This window comes from Ambystoma mexicanum, chromosome 4p (assembly GCF_040938575.1).
Source record: "Ambystoma mexicanum isolate Mex_15411 chromosome 4p, UKY_AmexF1_1, whole genome shotgun sequence".
NCBI lineage: Eukaryota > Metazoa > Chordata > Amphibia > Caudata > Ambystomatidae > Ambystoma > Ambystoma mexicanum.
The window spans coordinates 662,288,545-662,309,335 of NC_090927.1; the positions used below are offsets into that span (position 1 = coordinate 662,288,545).

General features: G+C 48.4%; 1 protein-coding gene across 2 annotated transcripts in view; it reads right to left on the reverse strand.

Moving 5' to 3' along the window:
* Positions 1–20,791, reverse strand: part of LMBRD1 (LMBR1 domain containing 1) — a 1,758,308-nt gene that overhangs the window by 340,706 nt on the left and 1,396,811 nt on the right. For both annotated transcript variants that reach the window (XM_069606201.1, XM_069606202.1), the window contains one exon: positions 5,847–5,951. In XM_069606201.1, coding sequence (XP_069462302.1) covers positions 5,847–5,951 — 105 coding nt within the window. The remainder of the gene's footprint in view (positions 1–5,846; positions 5,952–20,791) is intronic.

The window sequence follows — 20,791 nt, forward strand, 5'->3', positions numbered from 1 at the left end:
CAAAAAGGCAACTGGAATGAAAACCACTGCTGACAGTTGGAGCTTCTTCCAAGTCAAACAACACTGTACTTTGCACATTCTGCAATAAAATTCTATGCTGTGGACGATCCAATGTTCCATCTCAAAGCCTAGGAACATCTATAATGATTAACCATCTAGTGAGAGTCCACTGGGATGTCATCGATGAGTATTGAAAAGCGCACAAACATGAAACCTCAAAAGAAAAATGCATGGGTCCCCTTCCTTGCACAGACGAAAATCAGCACCGCCTGCATAACCTTCATCCACCAGTGTAACAACATCAGCAACTGTAACTCTTACCTTGACCTTGCACGAGCGTCCAAACCCTCCGATCTTGTTTTCGCCCTGTGTAGCATCGGAAGGGTCCCCTCTCTGCAAACTGGGATGGATGGGGGTAGAGCTGCACGTCTCAGGACTCCCTCCTAAACAGAACACATGTGTCATGCGTGCACCTGGCAGTGTATACTCCCCTTGGCCACCCCCCCACCCTCCAACTCCCTTTCCCAAGGTAGTCTGAGCTCACCTGCTGGTTAGCTCTATGGCGCTCTCAGTCCTGCAGACGGACGCAGGGGCGCTTGTTTCCTCTTCCTCTTCTGCTTAGCGACTTGCTCCAGTTACTTCACCGCATTGTGCCCAGTCCAGCTTTGGCTTGCGCGTAGCACAATTGTACTTTGTCCTTTCTTTCTGCCTTTCTGTTGCACTGTCCAAGCTCTTGTCTAGCTCTTATTTTAATTCTGTAATCCAATTCTATTTCAACTTGTCTCTCTTACTGAACATGCTTTTCCTGCTGTTCTAGTAGCTTACTCATACCCATGTGCATGTGTTCCCTTAGGGGGGCGAAACGCTGCCCGTTGAGCAGAGCGCGCGTGTTGTTAGTCAGCTGTTTGGAATAAGCGGTTTGTGTTATTCGTATTGTGTGATTGAGGCCGCTACGCGTGCAGTGCTCCGCGTAGAAAATGCACGACTTCACCGACTTCTTCCTCCTTTCCAGGTATGCGGTGTGCCAGGATATATGGAGTGGATGGAGGAAGCAGAGCTGAAAATGAAGAGGGCCAGTGCTGGCGGGTGCCTCCGGTACTGCAGGCTGAGTCAAAATGAGAGGCAAGCTTTTGTTCTTAACTGTAGTCTGTGCGGCGATCTGTGTTTAACCATGTACTTTTCTTTTTCAGGTGCAGGAGACCTCCAGCAAGAGTCATGTTGCTGAGGCAGAATAACTAGTACAGAGAAATGCATGTTGTGGTTTAAATACTCACCCACCCATGCACACTAGCCTGCTCCCTTCAATGGGCTGCAATGGCCTAACTGTCAGCCATATTAGGGGAATCAGAATGGGTCATGAGGGTCATCTTGGTAGGGTGTGAGTACACCTTCAGGATGCCAGGTTTATGGCCCAATGAGCGCCACGGGCGCAACAAAGTGGTTCAATCTTCCGTTCCTTTGGCTTTACTAGCCTTGAGCCCTGGCCAGTGAGCACATTTTAAAACACTGCCAAGCCACTAGCCATGGCCAGTGGCCAATGCCGAATATGGTTCTTTTGGACGCACTAGGCGGTGTGGCGTACTAGAGGAACAAGTCGAACAAAGGGGTGGCATGGTATGAAAACTTCTTTATTAAACAATAAGAAAAAAAGGCCCAACTCTCGCTATTCTAAAGGGTATTCCCTACCTAAGGAAAACTTTGGTGCTCGTCGTCAGGGTGGTTGCCCAAATGAAAAAGTCCTGTCCTCTATCCACAACCACCTAACTCCAGCCCTACACATAAAACAACATAAAGAACACCAGGAGAATGACTACCTTCTCCTAGTCCACTGGTTAGGCTTCTTGACGATATGTTTGGCCACCTTTGCCCTGGTTTCTGAATCACCAAAGCTGTACTGGGAACCCAGGAGAATGACTCCCTTCTCCTGGTTCGTTTGGCTTTTCGTGGAAGCACGTAAGTAAGCGCTTGTTGCCTGCTTCACGATGCGCTCTAACTGTCTTTTTATTTTGCAGGTACAAGTTCGGAGCGGCTGCAGGGTGCCGGAATACCCACTGGGTTAGATGTGGAAAGGAGTAATGGCACGTGAGTATTAAAGTTCCCCAATGTCTTTAAACGCACCTTGTTTTGTCTTTCAGATGCGGGATGCAGCGCCGAAGGCCTCCGGAGCGTGCAAAGAGTTGGTAAGCTTTTGTCTTTCAGATGCCGGAATGCAGTGTGAAGACCTCCGGAGCGCACGAAGAGTAGGTAAGCCTTTGTCTTTCAGATGTCGGAATGCAGCGCGAGGCGTTGGTGACAGCCGATGGACCAGGTAAGTGAAGAGCTGTCACTGAAGACCGTAATGCTAACCTGTTCTTTCTTGTCTTTATAGGTGTTGCTGAAGACTGGATTCAGGATGGTAAGCCTTTTTCCTTAGGCCCAGGATCAGATGCAGAAGACACGATGAGCGTTCTGCTGCAAAGGATGCAGAATAACGCAAAGCAAGATTCATCCATCGGGTGTGGTTTAAATAGCCTCCTGTAGTGCTTAGGTGTCTCCTTCTACAGCCACGCCTAGGTAAGAAAAGAGGTAGTCGGACAAAAAACCGAAAACAAAATCTCGAATAACAAAAATATCGAAACCAAAATCTCGAAAAAAAAAAATCTCGAATTATTTATTTATTTATTTATATGTATTTGTGGGTTCAGGTAAGTATAAAAAAAGGGTAAAATAAAAAAAGGGGGGGTTTGAAGGGGGGAACCCCCCTATTTCGAAATAAAAACGTATTAAAAAAAAATTCGAGATTTTTGTTTTCGAGATTTTGGATTCGATATTTTTGTTTTCGAGATTTTGTGATTCGGTTTTTTCACTATAAACCAAGAAAAGAGTTCCTGCTTTCCAGAAGAGTTCCAGTGTTCTGAACCTAGGGAGTGGCTCCTGCCCCACCCAACAGGAAAAGTAGTTCCAAACAGAAGAGGATCAGAGGCTCAACTGGCAGGCAAGTAAGCAGCATGGTCTGCTGCAGGTAAGTCCACCCAAGCATTATGAGCCCGGCGCTTCCAGCGCTGGGACTGGGCATATTTATGAGCCTGGTGCCACTGGCGCCAGGACTGGGTCCAAAAGGTCCCAATTGGGACTGGTTGGCACTCGGAACCTGGGTTATGGATCTGCTTCCAAGCGAGTTGGGAAAACCCTGACCTTTTGGAAGCAGAGATCATGACACATCAATAGCTGGACGTTCGCCTCTGTGTGTCCGATGGCCAACTCCCACGAGCAGGCCCATATGAGCCAGTCATCGTGGTACAGGTATATATGTATACCCCGTAGATGGGCCGCCTCCAGCGCCAGGCATTTTGGGGGTGGACTTCAATCCTAAAGGTAGGGCCTTGAACTGGTAGTGCTGGCCCTGCACCACGAAACGTAGAAACATTTGAGTTTTCTTGTGAATGGGGAAGTGGAAATAGGCGTCATTCAGGTCCAGCAACGTCAAGAAGTCCTCTTCCTCCAGTTGGCCGGGCATGTACTGCAACGTGACCATCTTTCCGTTTTGGGACTTTAAGTATTTGTTGAGATGTTGCAGGTCTCGGATGGGCCTCCACCCCCCTGTCTTCTTTATGACCAGAAAGTATCAGGAATAGACTACGGAGCCCCAGTGCCGTTGAGGAACTAGCTCTATCGTCACTTTTTGCAGCATGGCCTTTACCTCTTCCAGCCGCCGAGGGATGTGCTGCTTCTGACGGGTAACCGGAGGGATTCGCGGACACCTGTGTTGAAATTCCAGGGTGTGTCCCTGGGCGAGAGCGTTCAGCACCCATCTGTCGGTGGTGATCTTCTTCCACTCACTGACAAACCTCTTCAGCTGCCCGCCCACCGGGGTGCATGCGTGGGTACCCAAAGTCCCGGCCGGTTCAGGCCTGTTTCGGGGTCGGCGTTCTGCACCGCTGTCCTCTGCTGCCAGAGGCCTGGGACCAGCCTCTCTAGGCTTCCTGGGCCGTGGATCTGGAAGGCTGATGGTACAAAGAGGAGAAACCTTTGGAAGACCGGCCGTGACCACCTTCCATATTGCACCATTCGATTCCTTAAAGTAACCCAGTAGCCATATAATTGGGCCACACCCATTACCCCCCACCTCACTGTAGCTGTTAAATTCCATTTTATTAGTATTAATCACATTTTTGTAAATCTTTCCTTTTAAAAGTTTGTTTCCCCATAACCGCAGTTCTTATAGTCTACAAATAACTGCAGTTATCTGGAAGCACCCTGAAATAAGCACGGTTTTCCGTAAAAAGCTCACAAAATCAAAAACTCCTCTGTCCTCCCAGAAACTCAGCAAGTGCCAATGCTCCCGACTCCCCTAAACTCTCTTTTCCCTCCATAGCCCTCTCTCATTTCCCTCCCCAACACTTGTTTCATGTGGCGCACTTACATTCCCGTTCGGGTTTTCTTTTATAACCACGGTAATCCCACCAAATCACTGGGGCTATGAGGAAACATTCAAGCTCTCAACTTTGTTCCCAGCCCTCCCCTCAACTCCCCAATGACACATGGTGTCCTCTTCGCTCTACTCACCTCTAGCATGATGCCATTGCATCCTTTTTCACCCTACCCTTTTTTCACTTTTTCTTTTCGACTGGCCGCGGTTATTCCCATAATAACCCCAGTTATCTCTCGCATTGAACATCCCAAAAAAACAATAGTGGCTTGCCTTTCAGAAAAGCCTCTCTCCTGCAAGGCACCATGCGAGATATAGCTATAATTGTGGGAGAAGGAGGCAGCCCCTTCTCTATCAAATATTTAAAAAAACTACTGGATGCAATAACCCCAGACTCCGCCTGGAAATCGAGTTAACGTTTCGTGCCCAAATTCTTTCCATTCCATCCAGCGGCGTTTGCTGTGCACTAAGCAGAAATGTTGACTTTTTGAAAATTAATGGGAACTAGGCTGAAAGTGTTTTTTTCACTTTCTTAATAACCTTTTCATTTTTTAAAGGAATCTTTCCAAAAAATACCTTTGACAAAGGTTTTGTTTGAATAATTTTAGCCAAATCCGTCATTCGAGACAAAAGTTATCAATTCATTTTTGGTATTTCGATACTCAATTTAACTATATGTATACACATGTATGCATCTTCTGCGATTTCTCTAATACACAAAAACGTTTTGACGCTAATGCTCTATGCTTTTCATTTTTTCAGTAGATTATTGAACACTAACTACATGAAACTGAAAACTGGTTTATGGATTTCAAATATGCCTATAACTGTTGTCCCAAAGAAGAAGAGTGTATGGAACCGTTGTTTTGACTATCAAACACTTGTTCAAACAATGTTGATATGTCACTTAATACTGGATGTATTTTTGTGTAAGTTATTGTTCAACACAAATATTTGAAAGCACGGGGGGAGGAGAAAGGAGAGAGAGAAGGAGAGAGAGAGAGAGAAGAAGAGAAAGAGAGAGAGAGAGAAAGAAAGAGAGAGAGAGAGAGAGAGAGAGAGAGAGAGAGAGAGAGAGAGAGAGAGAGAAAGAGAGAGAGAGAGAGAGAGAGGAGAATTCCATTACCACACAAAGTTATCTTGGCGCAAATGCTGAAATAGACAGGGATACAAACTCTGTGGCTGCCAGAAAGTTGAATTAGAAAAGGGAAAGGTGTTCAGGTGTTTCCTAGTTTTAGGCAACACACAACCAGAGAAGCTATGCATAGTTAAGATCGGTGCAGACTCTGCACTAGGAGTTATGTTAATTTGGACCAAGACTGATGTACCAGATATTGCAGTGTATTCTGAGTGTATAGGACTACTAACTAAAGAAAGATATAATGTTACAGATACATCAGTAGCGTGATTATGGATGTTCAAGCACTTTTTTACTTACCCGTATCCAAAAGAACCAGATGCCCATATTTCGTATACCAGACATGGATGTGAAGATAAAGTACACAATTATAGTGGTAATAAGGATATAATCAAGAGGAAAAACCTGAAAATAATATGAATAGAATAATGCATTTAATAACGGGCAAACCAAGCAAAAACTATGCACTGCATTAGTTCACCCCATCTCATCAATTCTATCATACTAACAGATCATGCTTAAGAACCTCCAAAGATTACCTACAATGTTTTATCAAGTGGAAAAAAAACATCTCAACAACAAGAAAAGGTTCTTGGAAATGTGTTACACCCACAAGTCTTCTCTTAATAACATAGTATTGCTAACATAAGAAACGTATACTATTAGTGCATTGTGTGTTTCAATCATTTTTATTCTGTTCATATTGAAAAAAGGTTACATCTTAATACATATTATGACAAGACAGCTGATCAAGCCTTATCAGGGGTTGGAGGGAGCACAACCACAACAGCCCTGGGTGTCAGAATGTGTAGACAGGCCTCCTCCCGTCATCTCTTTACCTGCCACGACGGTACCAGGGCCTGGCGTCGTGCTGCACAAGATCCTTGCAATAAAGACCTCAGACGGGCAAAGGAGAAAAGCAAGCTCACTAGGAGAAACTCCCTAATAGAGCAAAGCCGCATAGAAAAGGGGACAGGGCTTATAGCCCATATGTAGCCTCCCAGGCTCTGCCCCATCACACCACTTTAGAACAAGGTAAGCCGTTGGTAGGTGTGATTAATCCTACGGACTGCTCCCTGGGTAAAGTCTCCTCCCAGGTGGCCAGGGAAAGGGAGACGCTTTCTGATTCTGATCTTGTGGGGTGGTGTTCTGCAGGAGGATCAGCTGGGAGGAGAAAAGGCCTATGGGAATGAGAGGACTCTGTGGGATAAGAAGCACGCTTTGGTCTTCCTCTAAAGAGGAGGGCTCTGCAATGCCAAAGTATGTAATGGCGTGTTGTAATAACCATCTTGCTATTCCCCAAGATACAAGTGTAAATAGGGGTGAAATCAATCACAAACTCATAGGCCTTTGGAGAAATCAAAATCCCTCTGAAATCCAGGAGACATGTAAAACTAAAGACCTCCCTGACACCCAAAGGTACAGTGAAAACACATATGTAAATAACAACGGCTTAAAAGAATTGCCTTTCTGTTTTCAATCAAGGCAGTTGACTAAACCTTATGATGTTCATTTAAAGAATATTATAAGGAACAAATTGGGGTTTAAAAGTAAAACAGAAACTCAAAAACCTAACTTTGCCATTAGGGACTTCAAGTCCCATTATCCCACAATTACTGGGACGAAAAAGAGGGCTGAAAAGGTACAATGTTGCAGCAGTGGTGAGCTAATTAATGCAGATGACCCACACCTGAGGGAGACAGAGGCTTAAACGGCCCCCTTAGGTGCAGGCTATAGAGTTGTTGGTGAAGAGCCGAGGAAGTAAAAAGCAGAAGCAGCGTGGTTCATGCTGGCAGCCCAGGCAGACGTTTGAATGAAGAGAAGATGCAGGGACCACTGTTTGGCAGAGATCAGCTGCCGGTCCTGAGAGGGTCTGTGTCTCCAGAAATCCGAAGTGCAAAGATTGAGCAGTAGAAAGCGTGCAGGAGAGAAGCTTGCCCCCTTGTGACCTTTTCTGCAGAGGCTGCGCAGCAGGAAGCATGCAGGAGGCTGTTTTAGGTGACTGGCAGGCACTCGAGGGTCTCGAGGCTGTCTCTGGTGGCAGGTGTGCACCCGAGCCTCAGGAGCAAGAGGAGCTCCAATTGTAGGTGGCATGGGTGAAGGCGGACTAAAAAGCAGTTTGACGGACCACGAGAAACCACAGCAGCAGATGTCCTGTGTGCGGCGAGGGGAATGGAAGCGCATGTCTTACCCAGTGATTTCACAAGCTGGTAGTGACCCATAAGCGCTCCTTTCTGGCTACCGTGTCAGAAGCTGGCGTTTGGTGAGTGAACAACGCTTGCATAGAAGTAGTTCAGAGAACAATTCTGAATTCCGAACCATTGCAAAGCAGCAGAAGTCGCTCTTGCTATGAGTGAAAGCGATTCCCAAGTTAACTTTGAATACCGACCTCGGGAAAAGCAGCAACAATCTGTTATAACAAAGCCAAATGACTGTAACCTTAAAGGTGTGAGTCTGTGGAAAACCCAGCAACCCGACAGGGTCACTTTGGCTCTGAGACCTGTTGCCCATACTTTGTACAGCGTATGGTAACAGCTGGGATAAACGGATATTGCCAAAACCAAGGGAATAGCAGGAATAGCAGGAAGAGACCCTATCCCTGTCAGTCTTTGGTTAATTGTGTAGTGGGGAAACAAGAGTGGCAAAAAGGCTGCCCTTCTAGAAAAGGATATTCAGGAGAGGAGCATTATTTCCAGGAGAGTATTAAAGAGCACCAATGTGAATATTGTTGTGCCGAAAATGTTGCAGAAGTTTTGAAGCTGCAATTTATTGAAAACTTTGAAGCTGTTGTGAACATTGTATCCGTTGATTTTAACCACAAAATCACTTGTTGTGAAGCGCTGTTCCCTCACGGGAGTATAACCGGATGGCAACACATTGAAGAAGTAGGCCTTGAATGGGAGTAGACTAGGTGGAAGTTGAAGAAGTGCTACAAGGTGGCCCTGACACAGGCAATTTATGTTGTTTGTGGTGCTAAAGGAAGAGGTATGTAAAGCTTTTGCAGAGAAGTTATATTTCTTTGGGAGGTATCAGAGTGGCAAATCATCCTGACCAAGACAATCATTGTTGCTATTGAGTAACTGAGAACCTGTTCAAAGAAAAGGAAGAGCCTTCTATCTTCTCTGTTGGAACTTTCTGTTGACAAGTTGTAGTTATATCGAAACGTGCTGTAACTGTGTTGCAAAGCAGGATTACCTTGTTTTCCTTTCTTGAACTGTGAAGCAGAATCACGTTTAAACCTGGGGAGGGGGAGTTCGCCCAGGTTAGAAATAGAGACTGTGGTTACATTGCAAACGCAATCATTATTGTTTTATACTGCTATGCATTTCCTTATTCATTTTATGTATGCATAAGTGTGAGGGAGGGATATCCTTTGTGAGAGTGTTTCCTTTAGATTATTTTAGGCAGGGAAATCCTCGTCAGGATAGGAATAGGGAGGCGCTCATCCAACATTTTACTATAATAAAACCGCATTTGTTTAGAAAACCAGCTCACATTTATGACCCCTCACATAGGCACATAGGGTAAGTGGCCAATCCAGAGAGGGGGAGGGATATATAACATGGAGCTTGGGAGTTGTTTGATGTGCGTTGTAGTTAGGTGAGGACTGATGGAGGTGTACGTCCGAGAGACCAGAGGAAGCCACAGCGACTGGAGTGCAAAGGCTATTGTTAAGGAAGAGGTTTGTGGAGTGTGTATGAGGTAGAGGAGAGAGCCGAGTAGTAGAGGTAGAGTAGGAGTAGCGGTAGAGTGGAGTAGTGGTAGGTGGGAATTGGTAAGTGGGCAGTGGGAGTAGCGAGTGAAGGAGATAAGAGGCACAGTGGCAATTGGTAGTAGAGGGGTGTGCAGAGCGCCAGTTGCCTGGGTGTCTTAAAGGAGTGAATCTAGTAAAGTGAGATTGGTAGTAGTGAGAGGGGAAATAGAAGTTGTTATTTCTATAGAGGAAGAGGAAAGAGGGAAGAGATGATAAGAGACAGAGGGTAGTTGGAGGTACGAACGTTATTAAATACAGGAGTAGGAAAGGCAGTAAGATCGAAGGGTGGAGGTGGAAAGGTGGAGTGAGAGGTTGGAGGAACAGTAAGGTGGTGTGAGGAGAACTTAAGAGACCAGTATAGTGAAGGGTAAGGTTTGAGAGGGTCTGAAAGAAGTGAGCGTGACACTGGGCATATATTACTCCCCGAGACTACTAAGCAGGGATCAGTGAAGGATAGTTAGAAAATCCCAAGGGTTCCATGTGATATTTTAGCCGCAAAAATATCGCAATGCAAAAATATCGCCATATTTTTGCGGCGAAAATAACACATGGACCCTGCAGGGGACACCCCCGCAACCCCTGCATCATTTTTTTATGTGCGGGGGACACCCCTGCACCTAATATTTTCACCACCAAAAATATTGCCTATGGCCGTTCCCGACGACCATATGTTCAGCGATATTTTTGCTGGCGAAAATATTACCTGATACCATCCCAAGGGAGTCAGTTATTCATTGTATTAGGGCTACCACCACAAGTCTTATAAAGAGAACAGACAGTCTGATCAGGACACCTGGGCTAGGGAGCAGGAAACCCAGGGAAAAGTTGAGCCAGAAAGGAATCGGCCCTAGGGCCCAAAGAAAAGCCCTGAGAACCAAAGAAAATGTTCACATTGAACATCAAACCAGTATGTCGAACAAAAGTAAAAACCCTTGGACGTGTCAACAGAGTCAGCGTGGTTCTTTGTGGCGGGCCACCCTGCCACAATACATAACAATAAAAAAAACAGAATCAAGTGTTCAGTTAGGGTTAGGAAACTTGAAGTCAGCCAAACTCAATTTGCTTTCATTTTCAATCATAATATGCTTTTCCAGTGAGATCCAAATCAGCAATAATTGGCCTTGAATTTTACACCCTGAAAATCGTGCAAAAACATTTTTCACAAAATGAATTATCAAAAACAAAAACTATTTTTAAGAAAAAACTGTCTTAGTTAAAAAAAGTCAAATAAGTGATTTACAATTCAGAATTGTAAACACGCTGGAAAATCTCTAAATTATCTGTGCGAAGAGTACATGGATTGTATAATCTTTTTCTGAAGGATTCTTCTGAGTACTCGCCTTCTGAGATTCACCTCCAATGCGGTCACGTTTGGAAACTTTTCAAAAGCCACTAGGTGATGCCATGCGACTCCAGGGATGGCTCCATCGCAGCTTTTAGGCACTAACATGTGGCGGAAGTGATAGCCACACAAACACATCTCCAGTGTTGCCAGTGCCACTTATTTAGATGCTGCCTTTTTTTGTAACTTTGTATTGGTTTTACAACAAAGAAAATGCATTTCCCAACTCCCCCCGCCCCTCCTCGCAACCCTGAAGGCAGCTTCCACTTTGTCTTTGATCCATTACCACCATGGATCAGTTGCCAACATTCACTGCAGGTCCAGTAATCGCAAGCGTTGAGGGCGCCACCCGATCCGAAAGTCATCTTTAAGAAATACCAGAGTTTCCTCCCAATCCCTTGCAAAGGATTGGATATTATTGTTCAAAGCATACATTGCCCACTCGAGCGCCACTATTTCCCAAAGTTTCAGCAGCAAGTCCTGTAAGAGCGGAACCTCCATGCTCTTTCACCTCTGCACTATTACCGTCATAGCTGCAATTGTGAGGATCGCCCTTGATTTCTCCCGAGATCTAGGTTCCTCCGCTATGGTGTCCCCCCCACCCCCCTCCGATTCCTAGAAGGACCTCCTCTGGTGGTCTACTATGTCCTGGCCCATATGTCTGTTCCTGAGCCCTCCGCACTTCCTGCCAAAATGGTTTGATTTTCGGGCATTTCCACCAAATGTGTTCCGCCGTACCCTCCAACCCGCATCCCCTTCCAACAGCTCCCAGATGCGGTAGGGTAAATCTCCTGGAGACGAACTGGTGGTAGTGCCACCCGAACAAAATCTTGTACCACATTTCCTGCAATTGGGTTGTTTTAGCCAATCTGGGAATCTTTCTCCATAGCCTCTCCCACTCTTCTCGCTCAATTGCACTTCCTTGGATCTGGTCCCATCTTCGCATATACGGCCATTGACATCTGAGGTTTGCCTCGTCCAGAATTCTATATAGATTAGATATCAACCCTCTGGACCCATCATTGTATAGAAGGAACTTCTCAAACCTCGTCTTTTCCCTTGTTGCTGCCTGTTTATTCACGGGATTCAGGACCCAGTGCCGTAACTGTGCATATCTGAGCCTCTACCCTTCCTTTACCTCATACGCCCTCTTACAGTCCTCAAATGGGAGAATTCTCGCCCCTGAAGCATATCACCCAGCCGTTTACAGCCCCCCTTCCTGCCACTGCTTAAATGCCCCCGCCTCCAGCCCAGGGGTAAAACTCCTGTTGTGAAACAAGGGTGTAAAGGGGGATGGAAAAGTCGTGATTCCCTTGGTTCCCACAAGTTTGTCCCAGTTCTCAGCCATCAATTGCGCTATGGTACTCTCGTATAGGTGCTTGGGTCTATGCTGTTTTGGGAGCCACAGTACCTCCGTCAAACTGCGATGCATTACTGCTCTGACCATTTTCACCCACTGTTTGTCTTGTGTAACCTCCCCTTACCTGAGCCAATCTCTAATTACTCGCAGCTGCGTAGCCTCATAATACTGTTGGAAATTCGGCAGTGCTAGCCCCCCCCTCCTGTCTGGGTGCCATCAGTAGCTGTCTGCTGACCCGCGCTCTCTTCCCTTCCCACAGAAACTCTCTGGTCAAGGTTCCCAACTCCTTAAAGAAGCTCACCGTTATCACCTGAGGTATTGCCTGAAAGAGATACAACAAACACGGGAGCGTAACCATTTTAACTGCTGCCACCCTGCCCAGACATGAGATCCAAAGGCCCCTTCACCTACGCTAGTCCCACTTAATGTCCTTTAGCAATGGGGGGTAGTTAGCTAGATACCAGCCTGCGAGGGTTGGCATAATTTTCACCCCTAGGTACCTGATACACCACCCCCCCCCACCCCCCCCCCCCCCGGACTCCGTATAAATGGGGTGGCTGCCCTCAATGACTCGCGGCTCCCTGCCTTTAAAGTCAGATTCAGGATTTCCGATTTGCCAATATTAATCTTTAAGCCAGAAGCCTTCCCAAATTCCTCCAGCAGAGTTCGGCTTGCACGGATGGACTCCATCAGCGCTGTCAGGGTAAGCAGAATATCGTCAGCAAATGCCGCTACCTTTTGTTCTATCCCCCCGAATGGAATGCCCTGTATCCCCTCTGCTTCCCTTATTGCCTGCAAGAGAGGTTCCAAATAGATTGCGTAAAGCATTGGGGACAGGGGGCAACCCTGCTTTGTGCCCCTACTCAACCTAAAGGACCTAGACATAGCCCCATTCACTTCTATCCTCATGTTGGCGTCTGGTAGTTGGACTGGACCATTCGTAAAAAATCCCTGCCGATGCCCATCTTCTGCATGACCCTAAACAAAAAGGACCACTCCACGCGGTCAAATGCTTTTTCTGCCTCCAGAGATAGAGGACTGCGGGAGTGTCCGTGCTTTGAGCCTTTTCCACCAGGTGGGCCACCCTCCTGATGATGTCAGCCATCTGTCGGCCTCTTATAAATCCCACCTGATCCGGGAGATAGCCTTCCAGCCTATTCGCCAGTATTTTTGTGAATATTTTGGCATCAATATTGATCAATGCTATGGGTCTATAAAATGTCCTCTCTTCAGGTTCCTTATTTGGTTTAAGGATGAGGGTCAGCCTAGCCTCTTTCATAGATGGGGTTATTTTCCCTGTCGACCTAAAGGTGATGAAGAGGAATGTCAAATGCGGAATCAGTTCAGGTGCAAATGTTTTATAGAAAGCCGCAGTATTGCCATCTGGGCCTGGAGCTTTATTCGGTGGTAAGCTGTTAACCACCCTCCTTACTTCCTCCTCTGAAATCCCCATACTAAGTGATTCCAGTGCCTCCTTCCCAATCTTCTCGATCTACACCTTTTCTAATAATAACTCTACCTGTGTGCAGACCTGTGGATTCTGTGACGCATAAAGAGATTCGTAAAATTCTGCTAACGTTTCCCGTATGTCCCCTATCCGTGTTACCCGTTCCCCTGATCCTGATTTCAGGGCCGTGATCGCGTTCTTAGATTTTGCTCCCGTTAGTAGGCGTGCGAGGAGTGCATCTGCCTTGTTCGCTCAAGTGTAGAATTTTTGGCAGACGCCAAGCAGCGCCCCTTCAGCTTTTTTGGTCCGAAGGACCTCTAGCTGCCCTAATGCTCTTCAGTACTCCCTCATGGAGGCCCGGGTCAGGGTTGTCCCTGCCTTTTGTCTCGCTGTCTCAACTTCCTCCTCCAACTGTTTTTCCAGTGCCTTCAACTGCTTCTCCCTCTGTGCCACTGCTCCTATCAGCTCCCCCCTTAGTGTAGCTTTGAAAGCGTCCCATCTCGTCTCCTCTCTCGTGTCCCTCCTCCTGTTGAGCAAAGAAATTCCTAATCTTCTCCTCTTACCCGATTATTGGATCTCTAAGAAGATACCTTGGGTATTTCCAACTCCACACCCCTCTTTCCCTACGACCTAGGTCCATCCTCATGGAGACCACTTTGTGATCTGCTATTCCGATGGGGCCCGTCACTACCTCTTGGATTCGGCCCACCAGGCTCAATGTGACCCAAATATAGTCAATTCTAGATTGTGATCCGTGGACTCCGGATAGGAAAGTGTAACCCTCTTCGTCCCCTTTTAGTTCCCGCCAAACATCCCTCAGCCCTGCACCCCCAATTCTTTCTCTAAGGTCTGCTGACATCACTGCTCCATCTCCTCTTATGGGGCACCCCGACCTGTCCCGCCCCCTATCCCAGGCTATGTTAAGGTCACCGAGCAGGATTATTTGCCCCCATGCCTTGTCTTCCAGTATCCCCAGAACCCGCTTCAGAAATTGCAACTGACCTGAGTTTGGAGCGTACACCTCCACCAGAGTATACGGGCTGTCCTGTTGAGTCCCCTTGACTATGATGTACCTACCCTCCTTATCCCTTATAGTTTCAGTGATTCTGAAATCCACTGTATTTTTGATAGCTAGGGTTACCCCTCCCCCCCTGACTTACTCCTCCCCGACGCATGCAGAATCTGGGCAAATCCCCGCAGCTCTAGGCGCCCCTGATCTTTTTGCCTGAGATGCGTTTCCTGTAGTCCCAAGATATCTGGGCCCTCTTTCCTCGTAAATTGCTATAATTTCTTCCTCTTGAGGGGGGTGTTCAGTCCCCTCACATTATGCGTTAGCCACTTGAATGGGGGATTAACCTATCCCTGTCCCCTTCCTCTCTCTAAGTATCCCTTTTGCTCCCCCCTGCGCCCCCTAGCATTGGGCTGGACCTCTACTTCCCATGTCCTGGCCCCTACTCCTACCCCCTCCTCTACCCTATCCCCACCCTCCCTCCCTCCTTGTAAATATTCTACTTATTGTTCTAATGACCTGTTCATGCTTGTATATATGCTTCCCCTTCCCCTCCTCCCTCGCTCCCCCCACCTCAAATCCTACACGGTTACTCCCTTCTCCTACCCCCTCCTCTATCCTATCCCCACCCTCCCCCCCTTGTAAATAGTTCTACTTATTGTTCTAATTACCTGTTCATGCTTGGATATAGGTTTCTCTCACTTTTGTACCTGTTGTTATATTGTAAAGCGCTTTGGCTTAAAGCGCTATATAAATTCAATAAACAAACATACACGAAGCCTCCGCCGCACTAACCCCCCCCCACTACCCCTTCCCTCCTATCCCCGGCCCCCCCTAGGCATTCCCTCCCTACCCACCCTGTCTCCCCCTCCCATTCCTCCCACTTCTAGAAGGGCTTGCCCTTCCCTCCTCCCTCCCCCCCCCGGCTCCACGGGCATACCCACCCTTTTCGATTCATAGATGGTTGCTCCCCCCTGCTCATTTACCCCCTTTAGTGGCCCACCAACCTAAAATGCGTTTTGCATTACGTCTCCTCTTGTGCACCCCCTGCCATCCCCCCAGGGCTATTCTTGCTCCTTTCCTTAGGTGGCTTTCCGCTCAACTTCGCTCCCCTTCTCTTTTCCCCCACTGTTGTCAAAGCCCAGGACTTTGGCACTGGCTTAGAGGTCGTAGGTTGCTTTCCGGACCCGATGGGGGCATCATCCAGATCTAATTGTAGAGTGTCCGCTCCTTCCTGCAGCGTGGTGATCCAATTATGGGTCCCCTCACACTCGAACACCAGGCCGAACGGGAAGGTCCATTTGTATCTGATCCCCCCTGTCATTGAGCACCTTGAGAACTGGGCCCATTTGGCGCCTCTTTGTCAGGGTGTTGCTCGCCAGGTCTTGAAACAATGCCATGTGGTGCTCATTGTACATTATTGGCTCTTGCTTTCTTGCCACCTGGAGGGCTGCTTCCTTTTGGGCGTACTTGGTAAACGCCGCCAGGACATCTCTAGGGCTTGACAGTGATCATTTGACCCCTCTGCCCACTCTATGTATGCGATCAAGCTCCACCTTGTCCGGGGGTGACACTCCCAGAATCCCGGTGAAGATGGTTTGGACCACTCCTTTTAATTCTTTGTCCTGGACAGTTTCCAGCAACATTTTGACCCTTATATTGATCCTACGGGATCTATTTTCTATGTCCTCCATCTGGATCTCCAGATTTTGTGTGGCTGCGTCAAGTCTTTCAATTGCTTCACTGTTGGCCTTCATTTCTTTATCCATTTCCTGCAGGCCTCTCTCCAAGAGATCCGTCCGCTCACCCTGTTGCCGTAAATCCTGCTTTATTTCGTCCAGGGCCGAGTTAAGGTCTGCTCGTAAGAGCTGAAATTGTTCTTGGAATGTCTTGGTTAAAGTGGTTTGCAGGGTGAGCATCTCCCCCCTAAAGTCCTGCCTTGACATCATGGCCGGGGTCTCCCCTTCGGATAGGCTGTCTCCGCCTTCTGTAAAATCTCTCGTGTTGTTCGCCATCTCCCTGATATCCTGCATCGGCCAAATAGTACGAAGAGTACCCGGGCCATCCCCTGGGGCTTGCAGTACTCTCCCGCCTTTCCCTTTGTTTTTTGTGGCCATCTTGCCCCACCCAGGTATTCACTCCGTTCTCTGCGTGGGCTTTGCCTGTGTGGTATACCTGTTGCCCCTTATGTGCTTTTCCTCTCCTCAGGATTCAATGCCCCTACTCAGGGGATGTTTTGGGGTCCTTTCCCCTGCTGGGCCTCCTCCAGCGCTTCCTTTCCTTGGGTGCCAAAGCCGGTACCCCCTGCACCTTCCTCGCGATCATGCGCCCCCTTGGGAAGTCCCACCGGCGGGGAAGTGAGCCTGGCCCCCGCTCCTCTTTAATGTTCGTGCTCCAGGGGGGTTGGAATTCCCCCACGTTTCGCTTCACTCCCCCGTGTGGTACATAAGTCCCTGGTAATCTAGTGGGGCCTCTCCCCGTGGGATCTGTGCAGGCTGGAGGCCTTCCACTCACCGGCTCTCTGGTCTCCTCCTCTCACCGCTCTATCCCTGGCCTCTCTCCCTCCTCCTGGCCTGGCTCACCGCTTCGGTGCTGCTACTCACCAGTCCGGAGCTCCAGGCCGCGGGGTGTATCCCACTCTGGGGACCAAGGCCCTGCCGGCACCACTGCTGGTGAAGTCCGCGGGCCTCCGGTGTTGATGTACTCTGCTCACCTCCAGTATCAGCCCCCCCGGCACTCACAGCAGATGATGGGGGGTCCGCGGCTGTCCACCTCAATGTTGCCCCTGGAGGGGTGCCCCCTCCTCTTCCTCCGGTGGCGGGCCTCTTGCAGGGCACAGAGCCCCCTTGCCATGGCCGCCCATCGCCAGCCCGGGCCCTTCCGGGCGCCGAAGCAGCCGCCTGCAGCTCCCCCTCCTCGGGCAGCGGTCTCCCTCAGTGCGGCTCACCGGCACTGCGGCTAATCACCACACACTCTGCCTCAGTCCCGCCCGGGCGCCACCGCGGCTCCTCCTCCTCTGACCCAGACCTCAGATCGGCTCACCGAGGCTTTGTCAGCCCGCCTCGTGCTCCAGCCACCCCGACATCAGGGCAGTTGCAGCGAGAAGTTTGCTTTGTTGCTCTCTGCCTTGCTCTGCGGGGTGCACTAAAACTATTAAGTTGTGCTTGCCGCCACTGCTCTGAGCCCGATTACTGGGTGGTGGCACCTTTCAGTGTCGGGACATGGAGAGCTCCGTCGGCATGTCTATCCCCTGCTGGCGGCCATCTTTGAAATCCAGATGCTGCCTTTTTTTAACTGAGATGACGGGCAGATCTTTTACATAAAAAATAAGGACAAATGTAAAAGCTTTAAAGAACTTTAAATGTAGTGGGGTAGGCAGGAGGTCAATGAGGAATCAGAAGAACATCGTACCTATCAGAAAGAACATGGACCAAAGGCAAGTAATTTGTTTTTCTAATGGATGCATTCATACTACATATTAATGACCTTCTGAAACCACACAATGGCACCCTCACTCAGCAGCAGTCCACATCTTGAACACATGCTTTATAATAAGGCAGGGTCACTATCCGTCCACTTGTCAAATGAGTACAAAGGTCTCTACTCTAGAATGTCTTTGTGGGCTCGCACCTAGTATGCCTATGTACAGTGCACTATAGTAGGAATTACTGTGCAAATCACGGGTACACCTGCTAGTATATCAAATAGATCAGATACATACAATGAGTTATAACATGTAAAACAATGCATACAACCATAATTTACAAAGACCTACTTCATCATAAACAGCTATTTTGAAACCCAAAGGCAAATCACCTATTGCTACGAACAACCTAAATAAATAAAGTTGCTCACCGTAGTGACTACCTTAGTCCTAGTCCATAGTCCCCTTTCCACCATACTTGGGGGACATTCCGTCCTTGCAGAAGGGACCGGAGCACATTTTGTTAAAAAGCATAAAAAGTGAAAATGTGTGTCCTTCTCTTTTACGCGGGGTACCGCACGCAGCTGTAACCCCGCCCTCCTGAGTTCCGCCCCCCTTTCAGTCCTTTTCTATCACCAGGTCTGCGACCATTTAAGCAATAATAGAGAATACTTATTAAAGGGGATGGCGGGTGGGCGTATGGAGGAAAGGGGATTATGGACTAGGAATAAGGTAGTCACTACGGTGAGTAACTTTGTTATACACCTACGTCCCATCCCCTTTCCTCCATACTTGTGGAAGATTCCCAAGCACTCCTAACATGTAATACGGGTGGATGGAAACTCCTTACTGAAAAAGGTTTTAAGAACAGCCTGGTCGAATTGAGCATCGGCCCTGGAGCTCAGGTCCAAGCAGTAATGCTTACAAAAGGCTTATGGGGAAGCCCACGTAGCCGCTTTGGCAATGGTTTCCAAGGGAACGTATTTTTGGAAGGCAACAGCAGCTTCTTTGCCACATACAAGATGAGCATGAATGCCATTCAGAGGTTGAAGGCCCTGAATGGTATACGCCTCTGAGATACAGGAGGCAATACATTGGGAGATAGTAGCTTTTGAAGCAGGTTTCCCTTTCGGGTCTCCGAACGTAACAAAGAGTTGTGAGGAGCCCCTGAGTTCAGTTGTTCTGTCAAGATAGAACTTCAGAGCTCGTCTGACATCTAAATTGTGTAATACTCTCTCGGCATCTGAGACCAGGTTCGGAAAAAAGACAGGTAATGAGATAGATTGATTCAAATGAAAATCAGTCACTACTTTAGGAAGGAAAGAACGAGGAGTACGGAGCACAACCTTATCCTTATGGAAGGTGAGGAACGGATCTTCCACAGACAAATCTTGAAGCTCACTTACTCACCTTGCCGAAGTCACTGCAATCAGAAATGCAACCTTCCATGAAAGGTACTTTAGATCCGCCGTAGCCACGGGTTCAAATGGTTTATGGCAGAAGGCGGTGAGGACCACATTTAAATCCCATTTTAGAAGAGGATTGCGTACAGGCGGAAAAATATGTAATAGACATGCAAAATGCCTTTTAATGACTGGGTTCGTCAAAGAAAAGGAACAGTTGTCAGTGGACAGGGAGGCGGCAATAGCCGACAAGTAAGTCCTACAAGACAAGACATGAATGCCCAAAGCTGCCAGATGAGATATGAACAAAAAGGACAGTGCCTATCGTAGCATGTCTGGGGTCCAGCTTCTCAGCTAAACACCAGTGGCAAAAACTGAGCTACTTAAGCCGATACTGAGACCTCGTAGAGGGTTTCCTGCCCGCTTGGATAATCGCATATTGTCCCTGGACAAATTAAACTGCAGAAAGGATTTCAATTCAGGCACTAGGCCGCAAAGCTGAATGATTGTGGGGAGGGGTGCCATGTATGCTGATCGCACTGGTGAAGCAGGTTGGGAATCAACGGCAGTATGATCGGAGGACAAATCGACAGATTCTGAAGTTCTGAGAACCATAATCTGGCTGGCCACCAAGGAGCTATTAAGACAGTGCAATTCGATGTATTCCTGAGCTTGCAGAGTGTCCGATGATTCAGAGGTAGAGGCAGGAAAGCATAGGCCTTCATGTTGTGCCACAGAATTTTGAGAGCGTCCCCTAGGGAGGAGGCCCGGAGACCGTTCCTGGATGCATAAAGAGGAAGTTTCCCGTTTGTAGAAGTCGCAAAGAGGTCCACTTCTGGAGTGCCCCACTGGCGAAAGATGGTGGCGAGGACCTCTGTGTTCAGTTCCCACTCGTAGCTGGCTGCCGTTTGTCGGCTGAGTGAGTCTGCAGTCACATTGAATTGACCCGGAATGTGTACCGCCAGTAGCCAAATGCCATGCTGGATGGCCCATTCCCAAATCTGAATGGCAAGGTCCACAAGAGGTGGTCATTTGGTGCCACCTTGCTTGTTGATATAAAACATTGACACTACTGGCCACCAGGGGGCGCACGGACGATGCCAGCCTCCGTGTGAGCTCCTAACCCACGGGCCCCAAAAGTGAGTTGAGCCCCCACTTTGCCCCCCCCCCGTGCCCAACAACGACAGCCTGAGCCACTGGAAGCACCCCCCCCACCCCCCGAGCGAAAACCCGGCAGAAATCGGACCTTCGGTCCGTGAGAAAACTCCAGCGGAATCAGCCTCCCCCCCACCTGTAGGGACGCCGACGTGGGAGAAGGCCGCGGCTCGCGGCGCCTGACTCCGCCTCCGGCTCTCCTCGCGGAAGACCAGCGCGGCACGGGGGCTCTGGAGGGGAGAGCCCCCCCAGGCTTCCAAAAAGGCGGACTCCTCGAACGGCTGACCCCACATAGCAGGGGACCTGCCCTGCGGAGGTGAGTGCCCGCTCAGTCCTAGGGGCTTCGGAGCA